The sequence below is a fragment of the Ischnura elegans genome, chromosome 7 (assembly GCF_921293095.1).
Source record: "Ischnura elegans chromosome 7, ioIscEleg1.1, whole genome shotgun sequence".
Taxonomy (NCBI): Eukaryota; Metazoa; Arthropoda; class Insecta; order Odonata; family Coenagrionidae; genus Ischnura; species Ischnura elegans.
This window is the reverse complement of record NC_060252.1, coordinates 38,821,793-38,847,515: the sequence shown is the minus strand read 5'-3', so window position 1 is coordinate 38,847,515 and position 25,723 is coordinate 38,821,793. Positions and strand designations below refer to the sequence as shown.

Below are 25,723 nucleotides of genomic sequence, written 5' to 3'. Positions count from 1 at the left end.
ATCTAATTTCCATTTGTTCTACTCGCCTCACCAACATTGGCACTGCATCAGGACAAAAGTGGACAATGAATGCAAGTGCACGCCACCTGTTACTGCCACCATGCAATCCATCTTCGTAGACATTCTTTTTTTTCAAAATAACTCTTTACATCAAAATTAAAGACCACGTCAATGATCCCACCACTTAATACAGCCAACTTCTCTCCATTAACGAATGACTCGTCTCCTTGAGTAAAGCATCACTTACCTGTGATGTAAGTCGCTTGAATTTTTCTTTCTTAATTTTATCCATCTTAGCTCCATTACGAGAAGGAACACTCAGCTTTTCATCCAGCTTCTGCAATTCTTCCATATTTAAATTTGGAATTTGATTCATAACCTGAAATGACATCATCCCCATTAAGGTACTTATAAAATTTCAAAATTAGTTAGATGGAGTTTTAAAATTATAAGCGTTAGACAAGGGAGACACAGGGAATCAAAATAAACCAGTTCATTGCACCATCAACTAATGTAACTTTACAAAACAGGTATTAGTGTCATATTGAAAATACTATGTATTGATTAAATACCAAAATGTAAGTATCTTCTTAAAAATTTCATTTTTCAAAATTTAGAGACCTTCCTAATGCAATGCAACAAAAATTTAAACTTGTGAAAATGATTTTTGTTTTTTTAGATTTTTGCAGCAATTAGATTCACAGGTATAAACAATTTTGAGGCAAACGGTAGGGTGGTATGAACATAAAATGCTAAGTGTTTCCTTCCTCCAGTCTTGTGATGAATTTCCCAACAGGTGGAATGAAATATTCAGCATTTAAAGTTCATTCCAAGCAGCAGTTCACCAAAAATCATATATACCCAAGTTCATACTTTTCCGATTTCAGAGAAAAAAACCATAAAATACAATACTTCCATAAGGTACCAAAATTGTTCTACGAGTGATTCCCTCTAATATCATATGATTCTTTTTAATGATCTCATTAAGATACTCAAGCATAGAACAACCAAATGATAGGAAAAATTGCAATGAAAATATTTTTTATCAAATTTGACTCACAGAGCCAACATAGCTTCACAATTATAGTATACATTCATGCCATTCAAACATTCTCCCATGCTTGCTGAAAGTTGGAAAATTCTATCTCTTCCAAGCTTGGCATCCTCAATAATCTTGACCAATGTACTACGACCTGCAGGCCTCACATTGAACAAAATACATTTCAAATATAAAATTTTATCAATAATGTGTCATGTTAAAGACTAACCTGAAAAATTGCATCTGGGAATGCAGGCCTCAGTAATTCATACACCATTACGCCAAGAGCAAGGAGAAAGCTCTGGTTGGTTTCATGGTGGCCATGTGCTTGAAGTCCACCAAGAACAGATGCCATGGTATGAGCAGCCCACTCATTATCCAGAGATCCATCTCCAACAAGTTGCCTTATAAGAGGGCCTGCCAAAAATGTAGCTTTCAAACTAACAATTGTGTCTTGCCAGGACAGGGCCCTAGAAAAATAAAATCATGAAATAATTAGAGATGGGTCAAATTGCATTCTTCTCCGATTTGAATATCGAATATGATCACTTAATTTTTTCCGAATACCTTGCTCAAATATCGATTTTTGCATTTCTGAATACTGACTATGCATTTTTCCACCGATTTCAATACAAACAACAATTACAACAAAAATGTTGCACACACTTTGCAAGTCATTCTACTTCCATACAGCTCCTGAATCCTGGTGCAACAGTCACCCACGATCACATCAAACTTGCACGCATGTATGTAACAAGGTTTGTTCAGATGAGTGAGTTTAGAGCCCATCTCAGATAAAGCCCAAAATATGTGAATAACACACATCCAGGAAAGACGGGCCAGTCTCCTTTCCTAAGCCACCTTGAACAGCGAGAATTTTTGCTGGGGAAATCCGAGGACTTCTCCAAGGATTTTCTAAGAAGTCAGACAAAGAACACAGACGAGCGATATTACATCGTGACACGGAGAAGTCGGCGATAGCGGAGCTTGCTTACTCGGAAGATGGACATCGAATTTTAATCGACGAGACGCAGGTGTTAGCCCAAGAAAAATTCTATCATCGACGACTAATTCGGGAGGCTATTGAAATTGAAAAATGCCCCCAAAATTTCAACAGAGTGGACGGCGTTAAACTCAGTCAGACGTGGAAAACGATTTTCCGAAAGAGAAGACGGCGAATATGTTACCAACAAGGTTATTCGCTAGATAAGAAGAGTCCGCTCGCCGCTCAAGGATAGGGGTGAGAGTTGTGCTGACGTCAGCTCCACCCTCCTCCCCCACTACTCCGGTGGATGGGGGAGGTTGGACGAGGATATTAATTGACCACCAAATCCGTAATTTCATTCATCGCCAGATGATGCGTCCTACAACAGTCGCGAAAGCTTGCACGACAAAGCGCAACACTCAGCTGCACCCGGAAGCCGTTAGCAACGAAAAATACGATAGGCACATAGTTTGACTCTTCCTAAGAGATTGAACAATCATTGGGGGAATCTCAGCATCAAAGGATAATAACCACGTCAAAAGTAACTATGTCGCAGATTTCAGAAAACCACCCTCGGGCCTCCAGAAACCATACCTCTTATGTTTCTTTTCATTTCTGAGATCACACATGCCATAAATCATTGCTTTTGAAGGAAAATTTCAAGTTACTCGAGAACAATCGAAGGGAGTTTTATCCCTACCCCATCTCACCAACTGACCTTTCTCGGCCAAACTGTCTGAACTGAAACTTTCTCCGTTTCTGGAGGACAAATGCTAGGTAAGTGACTTACTGGACCCGAAGATGGTTCAATAGCTTCAGCTATTGGATGACATGCACAAGATTTAAAAAAGGATGAAATATTTTTAGGTTTTTTCAGCTCTAATTGATTGCCACTAAGTTTTCTGGTTACAGCAAGACTATACTAACATTCAACATTGTCCAAACAGCACTATTTTCAAAGAAACAAGTTTAGCACTAGCCCCCTCAAACAAGTAGAGACGGACTGGAAACGCCAACTGCATATATCACATAGCTCATCTGGCTTTGCTTTGAAGACAACGACGTCACAAAATAGCAAGATCAGACATGTTCGTCCTCGACACCCTCATTTGTAGTCTCATTGGTCGAAAGATGGAGGGAGTGCACTTCTTCCCCTCCACCTCTACTTTACGCACTCCTGCTGCCCACCCCTCCTCTTGCTGAGCAGTTGTCTCGTTCTGTTCCCACAACTCGTCATACGTGATGATTATGTTGTTCTAAACATTGTTAATTGTGTTGCAGACTTTGCAGTTGCAATTTAATTTAATCATACAGGCGGTCCTCGACTTTCGTACAATTCGCACTTTCGTACATTCAAAATTGACACCTTTTACTCGACTTTCGTACGCTAAATTCGGACTTTCGAACGCTGGTCCGTAATTTTTTTTAAATTCCCGCCATGTTTATTGCGCATCCCAACATTCAATTGTTTCAAATTGCAGTATCGGCAGTATATGCGAACAATATGAACGTATATAATGAAGGAAATTGTTGGTCATTGACTCTGATTTAGGTGATTTATTTGGGAGAGAGACTTTATCAAGAGAAGAAGAAAGCCTTCATTGAAGATATTTTTCAAAAGAAGTTGACTAGACATCATCGAATAGCTTTCAATAAAACTAGTAAGACCTTCTTTTTAATTGTGTTTTTTCGTTTGAGTGCTGTTTAATTCATGTAAACCTTTAGCAACGATATTGCACAAAATATCACCCGAATTCCGTTTGTATTTTGTCTTTTTTGAATAACATGCGGAATATACGCGATCACGAATGTCACCTGCCAAATATCGAATTTTGGTGTAAAAATTAGACGGTATCCAGAGTGCGGGTTCAACGAATACATTTTTTTTATGCTACTTGATATGTCCTTTTATTTATAGTGGACGTAATAAGTGGAATGTCAACTTAAACGCCAAGAGGAAGTTTCACTCGATAGCCAACGGAGTTCTTGTTTTTTAAACTTATAGTTGCATTTTCTGCATATTTTCGAAATAAATTATATGATTTGAGAAGTTTTATTAATATATTATTAAAATTAAGTCAATTTAAATGAATTCCGTGAAAAAAAAGGTTTTAGTACGTAAATTCCGCTCTTTTGGAACGTAACCCCTAATTAGCATGGAAGTCAATGGTTCGACTTTCGTACAATTCGACTTTCGTACAATTCGGCTTTCGTACAAGTTTTCGGGAACGCATTGTGTACGAAAGTCGGGGACCGCCTGTATATTGATAAAATGTCTTTCATTGTGTAGAAGCATTATCATAGACGTAAAGAGAACCATGTGCGTGCACTGTGACATGAAACTATCGCAAGGAAGTGCAAAATCCACCTCACCACAACTGAAGCATTTGCAGGTGAAACACAATTCCACATGCGATGAGAAAGTGACAAAATTTGGGGGAAACGTGCATGAGGAAAATTTGAATACTGTCCGAAAGCTGATAAAAATGATTTTGAATCACAAAAAATATTAAAAGGTGCATGACAATTCAAATAGCATTCCTTTGTTTGCATGTACCCAGATGAAACTTGAATAATTACTTCATTTTATAGCTGGCAATTAAAAATGCATTCGGACCTGAAAAACTGACAACTGAAATTAAGTATCCGATCCAGATTTGAAAAAAAAAATCCTGGAAAAAATCCATCCCCAATTTTCACCTAAATGAGTCAACTTATTTCTTTGGTGGAAATCCCCCGAACTGAACAAACATTTTTTTAAATAATAAGGTAAATAAAATAAGCAACTACTAATAATTTATCTCGAAAACTAGACATATGATTCCATGGCATACCTCAAAATAACTAATGTGACCGCCCTCCGTGTCGCTTCATTCCTGAGAACCAACTGGCCAAGGTCACTGAGCAACTCGTTCTGAAGGGTTGCCATAGGATTTCCAGCACTACACCCACCACGTCCACCACCTCCCTTGCCCCACCCTGGGTCATCCTGTTCCATTGATTCAGTCCCACCAGCACCCAACCCATCACTGATTCCAGCCATGTTCCCATTGTAGCCAATTAAAACAATCTTCAGAACATCCAAATACTCTCTGGTGAGCTGTCTATTGAGCATATCATCTAGGACTTCCTGAAAAGCACCAAACAGAATATGTAAAGAATGAATACTGGTAGGTGGAATGCCATGATTAAAAAAAGAACATTTGCACAAGATTCAGCTTCAACAAAAAAAATTATAAAATGTCTGATGACAGAAGCATTACGAAAAAAATATCATCCCTATGGGACTCTCTTCCCCAACTGCATTCATACCAACAACTTGAAAAAATACATAATTGTGAGCACAGTTCTGTTATGCACTTGTTGGATTGGCTAGGCCAGGAATGACTCCACTGGCACCGAAAATGTATGCTTACTGTCTAATGTATGTATGCTGTAATCTAAGTCATAGATTTCTGAGTCGGAACTGATTGCTATGAAATGGGAATGGCACACTTAAATGTGTTTCAGGCTAAATAAAACTGAAAAAGTGAGAAAACAGAGTCCACAGCAGCCTTGAGCATAGTATATGATTGCTACTATTTTCAATTATGCCTCTCTGGCTCTATACAATGCATGAGTGCAACGTCCTCTGTTATAACATCATAATTAATAGATGGTTAATTAGATTCCAGAAAAATTAATAAATGATAAAATTACTCACTTGGGTGTCAGTATTTTCATTGTCTATTCCACCCGATTCATAGAGTTGAGTAATATACTGCCATTTTTCACTCAGACGGTAAAACACTGAAAGAGGACGAAGAAAAATATAATTAACAACTGAAAACCACACTCATTATGATAATTGAGAAAAAACACCAGCAATCACACTCTCTTTTGATTGAAAGCCAACCCGTTCCTTAAAAATTCCACCACCCTTGGTCATTTCCGAATTTACTAGCTTGCACAGTTTCACTACAACTTCATGACTATTTACCATAATATTCACAGCCAATAAATAAAATTTTGAAGATGCTTTTCAAAATGAACACGGGAGCTAAAATATTTTGGACACCAAATAATACTGGATTTGAAGTTTCTATGGTGTTCATTAATAAAAGACCTTTAGGATATTCTATCTACAATTTTCTACATTAAGTCTCCTGATCTTAAGACCCCAGCACAATAGTTGGACAAACTCAGTACAATTGTCACTTGAACTATTATTGATAATATAAATGCCAAGGCCTGACCATACTGGTCCCAGAAGTACATAGAGTAAGATTTCCATTGATGTAAGATATGTTCACAATGAACACCACGCTTCACATACAGTGTCCTGTGTAGCTTAGTGCTAAGTATTACTCCATGTAGAACCAACCCGTTGCTAACCATTTGGCCGTTTCCACCAGCAGCTGTTTGTTAGTCATCAAGCCTTGTGTGAGACTATGCAAATCATGGAGGAAGCTGTCATAAATGCAGGTTTTACCCGTGACGAGATTTGGAATTACTTGTACTCCTGTTATAATCCTACTATCGTGAGAGAGAGCAAAATTCACCTCACCACAGCTGAAGCCTTGAGGGTGAAACACAAGTCGGTAAGCAATGAGAAAGTGATAAAATTCAGGGTAGTGAGGAAAATTATAATACAGACCGTGGTTTATCCAAAGACTGAAACCAATTTCCATTTCCAAACGCAAGCGTAACAGTTTCGATCCTGATAGAGTGAAGATATTAATGTATTTAAAAAAGAACTTGAAATCGAATAAAAATTATTTTTAATCAGTGAAACTATAAAAATGTGTATGACAATTCAAATAGCATTCCTTGGATTGTAGGTACCCAGAAGAAACTTGAATAATTACTTCGTTTTAAGGCGGACAGTTAAAAATACTTGGATTGGAAAATATCCAAAGATCCAACACCTGAAATAAAGTATTCGGATCTGGATCTGAAAAAATCCTGAATAAGTGCATCCCTAATTTAACATTAACCCTTTCGAGATGGCGGAGTTTTCGTCTTAGCATGACTGCTGTACTGAGCCCCAAGAGACTCTTCTTTCTCGTGGTACGGAGCATTTTTGGAGGACATTCGTTAAGAAGGGTCACATGGAACCTTTTTCGTCCCCTCCCCGCTAGGACTCCGCATTATCTTGGACTCCGAGAGTAGTTGTGCTCCCTCCTTTCCAGGTTTACGACCACCCTACCTGCGGCATTGGTTCGTGGTCAACTTATGTATTGTTTATATGTATTTAGCACATGGATAATTGTTGCTTGCACATAAATTGCAGACTTTGAATTGAATTCCTCATTTTTTTCTGAGCATTGCCAAATTTTAAACGAAGTTCTAAGGTCAATATTAACACATTTAATGCAGCAACAATTTCCATGTTGATGTTCATACAGAACTCGAGATATAAGTAAATATTTATTGTAGAATTTTGTTTATAAATTGTAAACGCAGCTCAAAAGACAAAGAATTCAATTCTTAGTTTATATTCCTTGAGAAAAGAACAAATATTTACTTCGAAAACTGACTGGATTAACAATTGCATGACTGTGGTCCTTTACCGCTAAGGGACGTAATAAAAGATGAGGGGTCAGGGTACCTAACCCCCGATTCTGAGGGTAAAACCTACAGTCCAGCCGGCGAGAGTTGTCCGATGACAGTTCAAAAGGAGGGGCGGAGAACCCAGCGCCAGCATGGTTTGCAGCCAATCGCTGTCCCCCAAACGCACCTCACACCCTCGCCTAGTCGTACAACGTTGCCACGTGCATATGAAGCACCGAAAAAAGCCTGAACCACCAAAGCAAGCCCTTTCTTCGAATCGCCAAAACAAAGGATTCTGCCATTGTGTCCTTCAAGCTCGTCGTCCCATCCATAGAGGTTACCTCTATGGTCCCATCTGGTTCCTTTCTTAAGGGAAGCCTTTTGTTTACATGTGAAGTGGGCATTTCCCTTTCTTACCTGGCAACCTTGCCCCCTACTCCTTTTACCTGTCATCGGACAACTCTCGGCGGCCGGACTGTAAACCCCGCAATGTTGGGTCCCAAAACAAAGATGTCGTACACCCGTGACCGTAATAAATGGGGGAGAAATAGGAAACTTATATACACAGCTTTCATTTACTAGTGTAAGAAAATTTACCGCAAAAATATACGGCTTTCGTCTCCCTAGTCAAGAAACGTCCACACGTATATTTACGTCTTTAATAGGGAAAACTCATAGGGTTAACTCACAGTCCTATTTTATAAAGTTGGTGTGTGGGGGTTGCATACCCACACTTGTTCGCTCAAGTCTCCGTAAAATTTTGGTAAAAAACTTCAACTTTGACAAGTTTATTCATAACTGTCACTGTCTACAGAGAAATTAATTGCACATCTAGTAAATGGAAAACCTAACTAATATACAAATGATTACAAAATTCAAAATAAGTTCAAAAGTTTTGGAGTCAGAGCCATTCAAACGCCCAAATATTAAAAGAAACAGAATTTCCACGATTTTGATTTTTTTAGGGTGGTAGGAGACAGAATCAGAATTTTCCTCCTAATTATTTTTGATGCCCCATGCCTGCAAAAGTGTTCAACCCTGCATCCCTTCTAGAAGGGGCCGGGAACTGTTATAAGCAAGACAGTGAGTCACCCAAGGGGCTTCATAGGTTACAGATTCATCAATTGATAACTCTAGAAAAACTAATTGAAGTATTTCATCAGTACACCCACTGTCTCATTCCATTTGATCCCTTTCCAGCTTCTTACTAACATGCCTATAAGAAAATATTTTAAACTATTCATTGACAATAATTCATTTACAAAGCAGTATCATATAACCAAAAGGTGATAAACACAATGTATGGTTGAAACAAAATAAATTCCCCAAGGCCTTACCCTTTGCTGGGTAGGACTGGGGGAGGGGAAGTTACAAGGCTGACAGGGGGGTAATACACGGAAATCAAGCTAAAACACTATGAAACAAAACAATCGCACAGCTCACTCACTCACTTTGCAGATTTGTTCTAAAGAACAAATTACCGTGTAGATCTCAATCACACGCACATTCAGATTTGCGAAGCTTCCACATACGCCAGTGACCCACTCACACACATGAAATAGACAAAATTACAAACTTAGGAAAATCACGCTCGCACTTCATGGATTTGCTCTGAGGAACAAATTCTATAAACTCTAAGGAAGCTTCGCAAACGTGAATGTGTGTGTGATTGAGACTCTCGCGTCGTCAACAAAAGCTCAAGTTCTGTGATAGGAGACCCTAATCATTCAGCCCTGATGTAGTGAAATGACAAATATAAATGCTAACTACATAACAACCACCACAATTAATAATGTACATTTTATAATAGTTAACATATTAAAATGCATGATGTTAAGATGGGAAGTATGCAATTATCATCTTCAAATAATGATTACCATCTGAGGCTTAAGAGTGATGTGAAAATGCGGATTCCAATGAGTGGTTATTTCCCGTTACGGGCATTCCTACTCATCGCTTATAAAATTTCATTTACCTACTTAGAATTACTAATACACTGACATTCAATAGAAGATAGTAAATCCATTAGTTTATAGCTGACATTATATATCAGCATAAATCTTATCTGAAAAGTACTACTTCAGCTTCCATCAAATACATTTCATGTGTGTTGTCACACTAGTTGCACATTAACGCTAAGAAGATATAAAGATCATGGGTTTTGTACATTCTAATATCTACAATGCGGATAAAACCACTGTATATATAATATTTATCCATGAGAGTTCTTATGATAATTCCAATCTATCAGAAGTGAAAATGCTTACGATAATTTCTAGAAAAACCTTGAGCAAGGGATATTAATGCTAAACCTAAGACAACGAGTTTTAATAAAAGAACAGCTACAGTAAATAGAGCGAAAAATTGAAGTTGAGATATCTTAAAAGCTAATAGAAATCTCATTCCACAAATTGGTACTTACAATAGATGTTAAATGGAAAGAAAAAGCAATCATGCACAGAGCAGAACCATGCAAAGTTGATTTCTGAGCAGTTTAATGGCTTTATCAACAAACTTTTGACAAAATCTTCTTGCATTGTCAATATATCGTTGAAAATGTGTTGACCCAAATCGATATTGACCTAATTACATGATATAAACAAAAGCTGCAACATTTGTTTCGTAAGAGGTCTCTTTGGTACCTCAGCCAACTTTATCCAACCCACAACTAAGGTTTTCACTGATTGGCTGACTTTCTAACAACAAAATGATCTAGCTCCCTACAGCAACTATAACTATTAAATATAATAGCAACTACAACAAAGCTATCACTATTGCATGTTAATTTGTTTCAAAATAAACCTTGACTCGTAAATCAGTCTGACATGAAGCTGGCAGTAAAAGTGTGTGAAATTGTCGCTTTTTTGTGAAACAAATTGCAAAAGCCAAAAAAATTTTCACAACTTACTACTACAAACCTCTTCAAAATAAAAAAAGGATCATCTAAGATTCATGCAAACATGCAAATTAACTTAAGCCAATATTCATAGATATAAGTATAATACAAGTACTTACTGTAAGGACAGAAGTGAGCTAGTATAGGAAGGAGAACATCTTCATGAGCAGCCGAAGGACAAGCACATACAAAGGGCTTGAGAAAAACCCTTGAAATTGGTCTAAGACGATAGTCAGGAATAACTTCTAAGTTGGAAAACACCGTAGATATCAAGCTAGACGCTAAGTTTGGCATCCTATACAGATCCCGCCCTAATGATGGACCAGCAGCTCCAAGGATATGATATGACTGATCATGCACTGAAGACAGGAAGTGCTGCATTCTATCCAATGGTGTTTGCCTGTATGTTCTTGGAGATGCAGGGTCCAGAGAGTCATCCGGAGAGGAGGGAGGGAGTATGCCTCCTTGTGAATAGAGGGGGCATCCAGAACCACCCAGCAAGTTGGCCTTGTCTACTTCAAGCATGGAGTGGGCATTGGCATAACCTTCAGAGAGGCGAGCCTTCACTTCGGGACGCCACATGGCATTGAAAGCGGCAAGCAGGGAAAGAACGGGAGGCAAGAGAGGGAGGACGTGGGGAGCAGCTGGGCTGCGGACAGTTGCACCAGTGCCCTCTTCTCCAGGAGCCACAAAACCTCCTCGGCGTGCTCTGTCCGGATCGTCTTCTGGTCGGGCACTCCGTTTCACAACAGCCAAGATGAGACTGACACAGTAGATGAGGTGAGCACGATTCTGTCCATTCAGGTCATCAGATGAGGGTTCGACAGGAGGTCGGTCTAAACCTACAAAGGTCATGAAAGACAGAGGGCTGTGGAACGCGTCAGCAACTGCTAGCCACTGCTCTGCCGCAGGTCGAATCACAGATGCAATGAAAGCAGATTGGCGTCCATAATCCCAGAAATGGTTGCTCACCAGTAGCAATGCTTCCTGAAGATACAGTAAAATAAGAAATGGGAAATATTAGCAACGATGACCATACTACTCTCAAAGAAAGTTCCTACTATCTAATCAATGCATGTCAATACAGATTAACCTTTTGTGTCAAAAATAAATAAATCATTACAGACACTGAAAAGTATTTTACGGCAAGAATAATTTGCTTCAGCCCCCTTTGGTAACTGCTGCCTACAGCTCTTTATTAACAAAACTTCCCACAATACAGTAAACACTGAAATCAATCTCAGTCATACTAATTATTCAAGAACAAAAAAAACTGCCCCAAAGACAACCAAAATCTAAAAGTATGACATTTCAAAATACAGTAAAACCTCACCTTAACGAACTCCCGCTAAACGAAGAACTCCGTTCAACGAACAAATGCTATTGGTCCGGCCAATTGCCTATGTAAACACATTAGTGAAAAACCCCGATGAACGAACTCCTCTTTTACGAAAACTCTCGATCAACGAAATGAAATTTCGGCGCGATCGAGTGAAATTCACCTCCCAATAACCAATTTTTCCGGTTAAATTTTTATTTTCATATGAATAATTTAATATTCGTAGCGTTGGAGGGCAAATCAGAGACTTCCACTGAATAAGCCAATCAGAATCGTCATTATTAACCGTAACCATAGCCTTCCGTCGTGTGTTTCCGCCGACCCCAACTCGCGGCTCGCGGCGAATTGCGAAAAATGTTAATGCTGACTTTCGTAAATAACTCAATGTCCCAATATTTACACGCTCAAAGATATGATATCTAGAGCTATGTACTTCGAACGCATTCTTTTGACGGTTGTTTAAGATACTTTACAGAATTACAACGCGTAAATTCCGAGAAGCATTTTTTTCACTGGCCGCCATCTTGGATAACTTCTTTAGAATTTAACTAAATTACGGAAGATACAATGCGCGCGCTAGAAGATGAAAGCCAAAATTTGCATCTCTTAATTATCTTTAATATATGACTCAGTAGTTACTCTTGTTTCATTCACATTGTTTATTTCAACATCATCTAAAAAATAGGAGAAACTTTTGCATTTGCCGCAATCTTGGATAAAAAATATTCGCACTTAAGACACGAAAGCCAACATTTCTTTTTGATCTAGACGTTACTTGAATTGAGTGCTTTATACTAAAGGTCAGTCTCTGTCTGTCGGCGATTGTAGCGATGTCCTAACGTGATGTGAAGCGGTGTTGATTTTCTCCTGAGAAAAAGGTTTGCGACGCCCGTCAATTGTTGCATGAAGAAGACGACACAGTCTAAACATGCCATATTTAGACTGGGCCAATGGTGATGCCTCACCCCTGTGGTAGCAGCAAAAATCCATGAATGACAGCGGGATTAATTCAGCGGTGGTTGGCGGGAGTTGATGCACTCATGGGGAAAGTAGATTTCTTCCTCGATCGCTGCACGGGCCCAAACATAGGACTAACAATAAAAAATGTGCGTGTTATTTTCTTCCCCCCAACTGCAATAGCTAAGTTGCGACCTCTCGACCGAGGGGTCATTTCTGCGGCAAAGCGGCATTACCGTCGGATTTTAGTGGAGTTTTTGGTTTGTCGAATGGATGTAAGGGATCGGCGAAATTGAAGAGGACCATTTTGCAGGTAATGCAAGGGCTTTGCAAAGCTTGGAAGCGTGTCGCACCTGTCACCATATTTAGTTATTTTGCAAAAACCGGGTTTGCAGTCAACAGCATCATTATCGTGACTTATTTTACTTCAAGAACTCCTGCATGAGGCCTTCCAAGCTGTTTTCTTATCGGGAGTTGTCAATCCGGTTTGCAGTCAACTGCGACCACGCGATGGAAAGTGATGACGAAATCCGAGAATCCTGGCAGGGTCTCTCAAAAGTCATGAATATTGAAGGGTCGTTTGATGAGTTCACTAGAATAGACTCAAATTTCGTAATCCGCGAAGCCAGCGAACTGAGGGTTGCAGAATATAATTTCTCGAAAACTCATTTTTCAAAATCGTGACGTATTTTACTTCGAGAACTCCTGCATAGGGCCTTTCAAGATGTTTTCTTATCGGCAGTTGTCTATCCGGAATGCGATGGAAATGATGCTAGTACAATGAATTATTTACGAAGCCCGCGACCGCAAATATTGCTATGGAGTATTCTGGATTCGACTACTATAAAGAAATGCTGCCACCCACTGAGCTTTAATGGGTCGACGAAAGTCGCACTCGCGCCGTTATGGTAGAGCGATCTTAATTTCATGATGAAGCTATAATTGGCGCTGTTACTTTAACTTTATATTAGTAATGGTCAAATCTATCGAATTCTTAATTTTTCAGTGTAAACTTCGCGAATACATGTACTCTATTTCAAATATTGAGAATAAAGGGATGGCCTCGCACTCACCGCTACGTTGCATACATTTTTGAAAACCGATGAAAAAGCACGCGAAGTGATTGAATAATACGAACTGAGGCTTCCTAAATGTGGTCTATTGTCCGCGATTTGCATTGCAGCTGAAGAAATAAGCACTATTTTGAAGTATGCGAAGGTAGAATGAAGATAACGCATGCAGACTTGCTTCAATTTCCGAGCCCCTAGAATGATGCAACGTGCGCATCACCTCCGGGGAACGAACTCCCGGTCAACGAAACGGCAAAATTTCGGTCCCTTGAGTTTCGTTTAAGAGAGGTTTTACTGTATACAAGTTTTGAAAATAAGAATTTTTGTGAAATTTCAAACCCCAGAAATTGCAATTGCAAGGGTCCCAGACCCTTGGTGATGAAGTTATATTCATACCTACAAACAAAGGTAAGAAACTTAATAACAAAACCATAAAAAATTACATTACTTACAATGGCACATTATTTTTTAAACCATATTTTGCATTTGATAAAAAGATTGGAAGGTAGAAACTAAATGAAATGGACAGACATGGATGAACATAGTGAAATGAGCATACTTAGTTACACGGGGTGCAGTTTCTGGGCAATCCAGAGTATGACGTTATAAAGCACAGGTAATTGATTGCTCGACAGGGGAAAGGGTAGAAGTAGAATTGAGTATTAGGATGCATCAACGTCTAGGTCATTCTATACAGGGGAAAGGGATGACCTAACACTTATTGCAGCAAAATTTAGAATCCCGCTGATGACTTTCTTAAAATCTGGGTTGGGAGAATTTTACTACAATTCATTTTTAATCTCTTTGATCATTCTATGATGATTCAATCCACAAGACGTATCTGCAAACCAAACTCCCCTAGATGCCATTTTGTCCAGTCCCATCAAAGTCATTATATGAAGGTTTAATTGCACCAGGAGGGGCTACTTGTGATTTATTAACCTTGGGTGCAAGAGCCATATAGCAAGCTCCATCAGCTGAGTCATAGTGGAGCACACAGTGGCACTTTGGCACCATATAGAAATACCACTATTGCAAATATTTGTAAAATACCTGGTGTTTCAATAGTGGTCAGAATTCAAATACCAAATGGACACTAGTGACACTGCAACATCACTATGTCTTGAGTGAGTTAGTTACAGTTAGTGCTTAAAATTCGATATCTTTATACTTGATAATGACCTCTATGGTCGAAACATGTCGTACGGACGAAATAAATCTGTGGAAAGCAACAAATTCTCCCTTTTATTTTCGTGTATTAATTTCCACAAAGTTGAGCCTTAAACCATTGAATTTATTAAGAATTAAGATGGCCACTACATTCCAACCTAAATCAATAAACTAACTCAACCACATACCTGAAGCGTCAGCCTCTCTAGCTTAGAAAGTTGCCCTGGATCACGTCCAAGTCCTTCCACTGTGGTGGCAATGTGCTCAAAAGCAGGCAACAACAGGAGGGGATATTTGTGAGCAATCTTCACCATGAGAGAGGCAGCATGGCGACGAACATTCCTTACAGCACGGCTGCGCGATTCTTTTGTCTGGCCGGGTGGGCTGAGTATGAGGGCAGCAAAGATTTTATCCAGCACTCGAGGCAACAGTCCACTGCCAGGGGCCATACTTAGAAACACAAACAATGCAGAGATGCAAGACAGGAGTGTGCTGAGGACAAGGGGGTCGTCAGTCTCAAATGCCAAACACATTTCTAGCAAACGAAGCCCTGACTCAACAGGGGGTCGACCTCGATCTGTTGCCAGTATCTTCCCAAGTACACTATCCAACACCTGTGAGAGAGCATCCCACTCCAGATATTCCAAGGATGTGCCAGTACACGGTTCTCCCCTCTGCTCCACCGACCTCTGCAGGCGTGTTGTCAACCAGTTCTCAACAAAGGAGAAACACACTAGTGGTGCAACCACTGTGGCATGGCGAAATGCATCTAAAAAGTCTGTCCGACACCGATGGAAAAATGTGGCAAACTCTTCATCCGAATCAAATTCCATTGAAGACCATGCCGAACAAGGGGAGTCCATTTTAGAAGGGAAGCCACTTTTAATTACACGAGGAGCAGTAGCCTCCACCCATCGAGGAACGAAGGAGAGGAAAGTAGGATCCCTTGAAATCATCTCATGTCGCAAAAATGAGGCCCACAAAGAATTGACAAGGTGGGCTAAGACAAGGCTGTGATGTTTAGTGAATGTTATCATTGATTCTAAATAAATGGAGAAATTGGGAGGTGGGAGGATCATTGGACCTGAAGTTTCTTTGGCCCAGAGGGTGCATAGCTGCGTCCCAAGTCCAGTGAGGACCTGAGTCATTCTTTTTAGGAATACATATCGAGGTTCATTAAAGGGTTTTGCACAAGCAGTGACACATGCCTGAAAAATGCATGTCATCTGCAAATCATTGAATAGGATCAATAGAGGTTTCCTTTCCTCAGCCCTTCCTTTTCTGTTGACTATCTGAGGATAAAAGTAAAAATGCTCCTATTAGGTCAAAGTAAAAAATATTACAGTGCAGTGATATGCAGTGACATTGATGAGACTAAGGATTGAAGATAGAGTAATATATGAGAAGATTAAATAGCATTACAGAGATAAATTCAAATGGACTCTGGATTTCAATGCTATACTTGCCTGCAACAAGCATTCAGCTGCATCAGACTGAAAGTTTTCCTTATCCAAGAGGGCGCATAGAATTTGAAGAAGCTTTCCATCTTGAGCCATGATGTGATTTATTGACACCCACTCCACAAATCCAGTGAGGGTAAGAAGAACCACCTAAAATTAAAGTTTAACCTTAATCAATCACCTTTTCTACTGTAAATGAAACTTTCAATATTACATAATCATTCATGAGCCCCTTTCGTTGAGGTAGAGCGGGATGGGTAGCTCCAAAGATTTACACTCTTAACATAATTGATTGTTTTCCATATTATTTAACAAAATTTGTTCTACTGAAACAACGATTTCCATTCAAGCTGTGTAATGAAAAAGAAATTTTTTCCTGCATCATATTTATAACAAATGATGCACAATATCCACTCCGAATGCTTGGAAGCTCCTGTGAAGATGTAATCAGTAAAGCACTTCCACGCAATGAAACAAACTACAGCATCATGATTTTTCCAGTCCAAACAAATGTGATGCATGGAGATTTTACTGTAGTTTTTGAGCTTTTCATTACACTTCCAAACAATATCTCAACACCTCATAATTACTATACAGACTTAAAATATTTAATGGAGTAGTAACTTGAAAATTTTCAATTATATGAACATAAAAATAACTCCTACTGGAGGTATTTCATACCTGTACAACCCGAGCATGTGCAGCAGCCTCTTGAGCTCTTGCCTCTCCAGCTGCTAATGACTCCCAAAACCTTTCACAGCGAGTTTCTATGAGGCTAATGAAAAAGGCAAATATTTCACCCATGCTGCCGGTAAGAGCCTGGCAGATATCCTTTCGCCTTTGGTTGGATTCCAGAGTCTATTTGGCAAAAAAATGAATTCATATAATCAACCAAGATCTCAAAATACTTAAGCAATGAAATTCTTGTTAGTACAAAGTGTTTAGGAAAACTAAGCATAAATGTACATTAGAGCCTTGATTATTAGTGATTCGATAAACCAATCTGCTCTGAAAAAAATATGAAACAGAAAATGACTAATAATGCCACAAATGACATAGAATACATTTTTCCTGCTACCAATCATTCTGCAGTATTTCTTGTTCTTGGCTCTGATAGCCTTTTTGAATTAACCCATTGGCAGAGGATAGAAATCTGATGGCATGTCATTTTGCCATGCTTCACTAGTTATATAATGAGTGGCTCAAGAATTAAAAAGAAAAAATTGACAAAAACTAGTTTTTAAGAGTTAACTTTGACTGCAGTAATAAAATATCAACCATAAACCAAGAACACCACCCTGACCTGGTCTACTTCATAATAGAAAAAGACGCACTATTCTTGAGAACAATATAACATGATTTGGAATATGATGCCTTACTTAAAGAATCCATGAATTTGAAAGAACCTGAAATTCATAGTCAACTGGTCCTCAAATCAATGCTTAATCTCTACTTTTAAAAAGGAATGGTCAAATTTCTAATCAATGGACTCAGTATCATTTCAAATCCCTCCTACATTACAAATTGGATGATCCCAAATTTTCTCATCACTAGACGAACCTGCAAAACTGCAACATCCTCTACAAGACGAAGAAAAACGAGAAGAACTAGCTCTGTTTGACTTTCCCCCAACTGGCATAGTGCATTAAGTTCCTGCAGCAAGCCAGGCCATTGTTGAGGCCACTCCCGTTTGATCATCTCCACTACTATCCTGGACAAGGCATCTTTGATATGGGCTTGTTCTTGAAGGAGTGGCTCAGTCCCAACTTCCAAGAGACGCATTGCATTTTCCTGAAAAAAAAATATTCTGTGAGAATTGCAACATGGCATCAAATTGGATCCGAGACAGTAATGATTTAACAAGATACATAATTCATTTCTTCGTCACTTAGGATCAAGGTAGCTCCTCTTATCTTCTTCTCAGAGGTTTGGTCAAACATTTTTTGTAAATTAACCTTCTTAGCAAAAGCACCATCAGGGCTTTAATAGATTCTTTTAGAGCCAGTAATTTTTAACACAGCACATAATGTGCCATAACCACCAATATACAAATAACCCTCACAGTGAGATTTGTATGCCCTGGCACAAAAACCCAGGTGAGTATATACAATAAACTTTCAAATAATGCCCTTAATCTTAAAGTCTTAATCACATCATGATTTTTTCTATCCTTTCTGAGCAATAGCTCAAATGATGGTGGAAAAATGACTGTTTCCTGCAGTCATTTTCTGCAATGACTCCATGGATGGTAATCCCATCCCTTGACATATCCCTTTTTCCATTACTGGTACTGTATTTCAAGCAGTCAGAACACACACATGCTAACAGTGATTGTATTGCCACACTTGGCTTCCGAGTGAACAACATTAGGAAATATGGAAAATGATACAATAAGCGATGGAAAAAAGGATGGTGGAAATGACCATACAGGAAATATTGGGTTAAGCAATCACTCTTTCAGTCTCTATAAAACTATAGCTGGAGCTATCACTCAGAGGGATGGAAAAAATGCTTACATGATTCAAGCTTAATACTAAAGAACAGTTTAACTATCTTATACATCTAGTGACTACTCTTCAAGCCGCCTCAACAGGCATGAGGTGGGGGATTTACGGGCACCAGCCGAGTGGACAGACCACCACCTACAACCTCTCATTTTACGAGACAGCTATTGAGTATTGTATCTCTATAAAAAATTGATGACATATAGTAATATTATAATCTGTAGGCCAAATATGAATAGAAGATTAAATATTTCACTGTCCTAAAATAACAGAATTTTTAGATAGAATAAAAGGGAGTAGGCCTTATTGTGAACTGAAGGGGGAAGTGATTGATGGAGAGGGAGGATCCCAGAATTCTTCTCAAGTACTCCATGGAAACCTGCCTTCATTGGTAGGATACCATGATAATAAAGTAAAAATATTTTTTAGACATTGGGATGTCCCATGGAATAGGAGAAAAACCAATAAATAAACCAGAAAATACCAAACTTCTTTATCAAATGTTCTCATTAATATTATACATGTTCCACGAAAACTAATTGAACAAACAACTAACTACTTACTAGAAAGCCTTAAGTTATATACCGATTGCATAATTCATTTAGGGGAAGGAATTAGAATATTGCTACATATTGAAGCCAAAAGAATTTGACACCGATTGATAACCCAAATGTAATAATGTTGTGTCAACTGAATGGGTTTGCAAGCTTAAAGAAGAATTTCAAAGGAGATGCACATCAAAATTCGTGGCTATCAGTTTTCCCCAACTAACTGGTGTAGGTTGTTTCATTACATTCACATCAGAGGCTTACAGAGTCAGGGGCACAGCTAGGAATTAAAGATGGGGGGGGCTTTTAGGTGCAACTAATACCGGGGTGTGTGGGGGTATGGAATACCCACCAGGATAAGCGGTAGGTGCAAGATTAATAAATTGCGGAATTTTAAAATAAGCGGTTCAAAATGGTGAGTTTTACGGCTTTTTGGGGATACTTTAGTAATCCTTACACTATTCCATAAGTAATATCAATGCAATTAATTAAGATGATTTAAATTAAAAAATTTCTCAGAGCTCTGGGGGGGGGGGGTTATCCCCCAAAACCCCCCCTCGCTATGGCACTGTGGCAGAGCACCCCCAAATAACGCACCTATTCTTTTTCAACAAAATTGTACGCTACAATTGACATTAGGAAAAAGTAACAGCTTTTCGACTCGGAATATAGAAAACACGGGATCATATGATGCAACGCGAGGGTTTTGTGTCCAATGTGAATTGAGCATCCCTGCCACAATCGGCATTGTATGGGCTCGAGCATACCTCGAGGGCCTGGAAATATTACAACCGTTAAGTTACCAGGGAGGATATAACATAAATTCGACAACAAGAGGATACAAATTAGGATTTACATAAATTTACAGGAACACACGATGACACCAACGATGAAATTCAGGTGTAATAAATGGCCAGAGAAAAGCAACTGCGCAATCAGTAAATTTGTGTAACCTTGGCCCATATGCACTCAAAAATACGGAATCTGATTGCCTGAACATGGGAAAAAGTAGATACGTGAATCCATAACATGCCGAGGCAGTATAAAACTGACGAGTATAACGATTTAATGCATTCATGTACACATTATCGCTAAAAGAACGTGAAAATTTTCCATCCAGTACCTCAAGGGCAAGACACTAATGGCACATACGCAGTGAGACTTTACTGTCACGGGCTCATGTTTAAGTAGAGATAAATAACAAACCTTGATGAATATTTTCTCACGTTGCGAAATGCTGTTCCACTTATACTTGATACAGTGTTCCATCAACTGCAGCCCAAAATGTCGAATGATGTGGGGGTTTTCTTTGCGAGCTAAATAGAGGCCACACTGTGCACAAAGAGGAGATGATTCTTTAAAACTTTCGCATGCTTCGTAAGCAGAGAGCCGTCTTTGCTGGTCTGCGTAAGGGTTCATTGTAACTTCGATTGCAGCAACAAGCTGCCTTGAAACTTCTGCCACTTCAGGAAGGGGGTGATCCATTGTTAACTGTAAACAAATATAATAATAAAACTGATAACTATGTAATCCATCATTATATGGTGATAACCACCTTCCCTATGGCATTACTCGGTTTATTTCATACCATTTCAAATACGAACGACTGAATTTAGTTAGCTGTGATACAAGTTAAGTTTTCCAAAAATCACAAAAACGTGCTTCGCCGGCGATGCCACATTGAAGAGCACGTTATTGAAGTTAAATAGAGTAAAATACAGAAAATATCATCGGAAAAAATAATATTCAATAGAGAAGTTGAAATGTGTTTCTATTTCGTATAAATAATAGTACCTTAGTCAATTTAGCAGAGGAAAATTATATACATATCTCAAAACATAACACACGTCTCGGCCGTAGCCTCAGTGCACAGCCCGGATGTTGTCAATAGAAATTGTGATATGGCGACTGCCGCGTTGCCGCGACTGCAGTCACATGAGCCCATGACGAGGACGGAAAACTCTGCGACTTTGCGGAAAATGGGATGAAGGACGCGGCAAGCGGACGGCGGAAACATATACAGCCAATCGCAGCTTCGAAAACAACGAGAGGTGCGGAGTCAACAGAAGAAATGCGAAATGAAATCAATTTTGAAACTCAGAATAACTCCACAATGTGAGGCCTAATTTCCAATTCACGAAGACCTTTTTCTTCAAAGATTTATTATTTTCCATTTTAATCCGAAAGTAAAACCTGAACGGGTATTTTCATTACTGCACTTGATCAACCGCTGCCGCCGCCGTTTCAATTTTGTTTTTAGCGGAACTGAAGGCAGGATCGTTGTTTGAAAAGTGCGATACCATAACTGCGCAGTGATAACACTCCTTTGGCAACATAAAAATAATTTAGCTGAAGCAAGCAAATTTAAGGTCGTAGCGTGACGCCCTTTATGCGTATTGAGATGATTCCATCAACGTTGAGACATTACATCTCTCCTGTCCATGACTTCTTAAATCATCGCCCCTGACGCATTATCGATGAGGGACGTGGACGCCTATATATCACCCGGCTGGTGATTTTTTTGTTGTGGCTATGAGAATTTAATTACGTTTGTTTTAAGAAGTGAAATCTTAGCATAAATATTGTGGTTCCGCTTTTTCTTTAAGAATTCTGTGGAGGTTACATTTTACACTTCCAGGCCAGGTGCTTCCCCAGTCAACCTTGAACAAAGTGGGTCCATGGGTTATAACTCTAAGAGACGTATCGAATTTCCTAGATTGTGTGTGGGAGTGTTCAGAGATTTTATGGCTGATGTAGAGTAGAAATTGGTTGAAACTCAGCTTTTTGCTTGAGGCTTAAGCATAGCCACTAATGCTTTCTCTGAATGTGATTGGTATCAATGTCATCCTGCTGTCATATGGTTGGAGAAATTGGTATTATAATCATGGTGCAACATCTGTTAAATCTTTAAATGTGGGGAGTATGAAAAAATGTTTCGATTTAGCATTCTTATAGCTTAAGTAAATGATATGTCTCATCCTTTTATGCATAAGGTTTATCATTGAAATTTGACCTTCCTTAAGTGTGTTGCTCACAGCGGTTTTGACACCCTTACTATTATTTTATCGAGACTGGCCTCCTGAATTTTGGCCATACATGCAGTCTAATATAATAGTTTAGGGGATGGACAACCATGAACATCCTTTCCTTGGGTGATGCAAAAACCTTTCCAGTTGGTATTCAAAACATTCAAGTTAGTGGGTGAAGATTTAATCTGGCTGCCAAAAAAGCCAGCAAACTTAAATTCTTGAGGCTGACTCAAATTTTAGGTATGATACTGCTGCAGCGGAGGTAGATTTGCATAGAGCAAATCACCCATACCTGTCCTAATCCAACCCCATTGAGTTTTCTTCATCAATGAGGCTAAAGCCTGTTACTCTCCTATTGTATCCATGAACCTTGGTCTCTTCCCCTCTCTTTCTTGGGTATACATACAGCATCCTTCCCTCTAATATGATTTTTAACTTGTAAGTAACATCTATCCCTTATTAAATGGTCTAATAACACCCTTTTCCTATTTTCCCTAAAAGTTTTCTTTATTTCCTCCCCCACTATATCCAGAGCCTTCTCTCTTTCTCTGTCCATTTCACCTCCATCCTTCTTCACTCCCTCATACCTTATGCCTATTAGGTCTTTTCTCATCCTCTTTCTTCAGTGTCCACATTTATGACCTGTGAAGGGCTACACTGCATATCTGGCTTGAAGTGAACCTTTTCTTTAAACCAGGGAGTCTTCAACCTTTTTAATGCAAGGGCCAAAAATTGATTTCACATCATCCGGAGGGCCACAATGCTCCTTGTCACTTTACCACCACACCAATAAAATTTTTAAAAAATGTGCATAATTTCAAAGTGCAATAATCTTTATTGGTTAAAAAGTTCAATCAATCAATGCAATTTTTCATATTGTTTAATTTTGACTAGTGTACTGATACATATTTTATACAGCGTGATATGATACAATATTTTCTTTAGTCTCTAGGGGCCCTGAGAAATTAGCTGGTGGGCTGCAGATTTAAGACCCTTGCCTTAAACTAATAACATTTCAGTGACTGTAATTGGATCAACTTAGTCTCCTCCAGTATTTGTGCTAAGGATCTCCAGTAGTCTTTCACTATGAGCAGGAAAATTTGTGTGGCAGATCGGTGCCTTTTTTTCCATTAGGAGCATAGCAAGTGAAAGACACTCGTAACCGTCTCTTAAACCTTTCCCCAACGACCGGAAGAGAGAACCCCACACTAAGGGATGAATGAGTTGATTTTGAATAATTAGATGAAATTATTTCATCAGCCAAAATCTACAAGACAAATATTATCTGAAGTAAGGTCGTAATTTTCTGTTTCATACTGAACAACTTGGAAATTGGTTGATATTTACCCTCATTGGTTGTAACTTCCTCACATCTAACTTCTCGCATCCATTCATCAGAGTGCATTGATAGGATAATAGAAGGACAGGTTAGTGTCCAAAGGGAATGGAATGCAACCACCTACAATCAAGGAAGGGTCTAGCTGGGGTAAAAGAGTAGATAGCTAATTGTTCCATTCATGAAAGAAAAAGTTAGTGCCATAAAGACAAGAGGGGCCTAAAGAGCTGGTAAGAAGACAAACTACGATCCTTTAATTCTCACCTGAAGTATTTTCTTATATGTATACCCTGGTTATGGGCCAGCTGCCGGTGAGTTTTTATACCAACCCTTCTGCAAAATTTAGGATGCATAAATTAGCACTAAGGGAACAAATGGCACGGCAAGTGTAAAGGGACCAGTGTAACCTTTCCAGTGTTAGTGAAGGAGAACAAGAAAGACAGGCTACTAGTGAGTGTGTACAACGCTCACAGAAACTCGGAAGAATAAACCTGACTGACATCGGAAGTCAGGAAAGATTTGATTGGACTAAAATAGATGAAATTGCAAAAACACTTTCTTTTTCTTGTTTCAACGATTCTTTTGTTGTATTTTACTAATTTTTTGTTGGTTATTAGTCGTTTTCATTCTAGTAGCCAGTTTTGTACAGTTTTCTTTTAGCAAATTTCATCATTTTTTCTTTTGATTTTATAATTTTTTATTGATTAATTGCCTGCAGAGGCTGAAGGCCAACTGCAAGGACAAAAGCAAAACACATTGGCAATAGTAATATGTACTAATGTATGTGTATAATAATAGAAATCAAAGACAGGAAAAAATTCAGAGTTACCAAATTTATATTTCTTTAGTAAGTCTGTATCTTCTCAAGCCCATGTGTGTTTTCTACGTGGATTGTGTGGAAGGAAGTTTTGAAGGCACGCAGTGTTGAATAAGGATTTACTCTTCATCTCTTTCCTATTCATGAATGCTTGCTTCCCCATTTGCTATTCCATACTTGATGCCTTAAGTGGTGGGTCCATTTTCTAGTCGTGTGATCTTCTAATAGTTGAATAACAACAGGCCTACCATCACTTCCTTTTGAAACTGTCCATTTTGCTGAACTACCTTTTATACCAAACTTCTGAAGTTAGTCACTGTCTAATTTTGTGTGAAGCCTCAAATTCTTTGCTCTCAAAGCTACAGAGAAGAGCATGACTTTGACCCTCTCATAATTAATCCTCCTGTTACACTGCTCACTCCCTTACACATCTGAAATCAATTGTTGGCAAGTTTTTGAGCCATTTTCTGACTAACCAATCAATGCCAGGGCATCCAAGAACTTCTCTGATTTAAACTTCAATATGCTCACTTAGCACATTCAGCGCGGAGCACCTCAATTGACGTGCTCTGCCGGTCGGACGGGGGCCTTTCTTCACCTCCGTACGCAACTAATATCCACTTCCGAGTCTTCCAATCATGTGCATTACTTTCAGTAAGCTTCCGTCTTTCGACCCGTGTGCGCCGCTAGTCAATAGCAGTATTTGAACGGACGTTATGGCACAAAAAACTCCCTATTTTTCTTTCTTATTTTAAAGGCTGTATTTGATGACGTTCAAGAAAATCGGTCGTGCATTGAATTTGTTAAGCATATGAATCTTAATTATCCAATTCCTCAATTACTATCTCCACAGCACAAAAATTAAACAACAAGGGTGACTACGGGTGGCCTTACCTTATATCCTGCACTGTGATCCTTACAGCATCCTCAGTTATTCTTTTTCCCTCACCTGCATTCCTCTCAGTGTTCTCAGGCTTTCTTCTTTTCTTATTATTAAAATGATAACTGTCGTCTTGAAATCATTGTGCTCTTCATATATTC

The 25,723-nt window shown here is 38.9% G+C and overlaps 1 protein-coding gene and 1 long non-coding RNA gene across 5 annotated transcripts in view; one reads left to right on the top strand and one right to left on the bottom strand.

Moving 5' to 3' along the window:
- Nucleotides 1-21,402, bottom strand: part of LOC124163096 (exportin-5) — a 35,439-nt gene extending 14,037 nt beyond the window's left edge. For 2 of the 4 annotated variants that reach the window (XM_046539899.1, XM_046539900.1), the window contains exons 1-11: nt 21,089-21,181; nt 20,707-20,991; nt 18,009-18,239; nt 17,130-17,306; nt 16,455-16,598; nt 15,177-16,280; nt 10,572-11,439; nt 5,728-5,813; nt 4,859-5,154; nt 1,269-1,509; nt 248-379 (exon numbers count right to left, since the gene is read on the bottom strand). In XM_046539899.1, coding sequence (XP_046395855.1) covers nt 248-379; nt 1,269-1,509; nt 4,859-5,154; nt 5,728-5,813; nt 10,572-11,439; nt 15,177-16,280; nt 16,455-16,598; nt 17,130-17,306; nt 18,009-18,239; nt 20,707-20,991; nt 21,089-21,091 — 3,567 coding nt within the window. In that variant the 5' untranslated portion in view covers nt 21,092-21,181. Of the gene's footprint in view, nt 1-247; nt 380-1,268; nt 1,510-4,858; nt 5,155-5,727; nt 5,814-10,571; nt 11,440-15,176; nt 16,281-16,454; nt 16,599-17,129; nt 17,307-18,008; nt 18,240-20,706; nt 20,992-21,088; nt 21,182-21,294 lie in introns of those variants that run through there. The other 2 variants (XM_046539897.1, XM_046539896.1) reach the window with 2 other exon arrangements.
- Nucleotides 21,403-21,547: 145 nt separating this feature from the next.
- LOC124163097 lies at nt 21,548-22,485 on the top strand. Its single transcript, XR_006865716.1, has 2 exons — nt 21,548-22,012; nt 22,139-22,485. It is a non-coding gene; the product is annotated as an uncharacterized LOC124163097 (long non-coding RNA).
- The last annotated feature ends 3,238 nt before the right edge of the window (nt 22,486-25,723 follow it).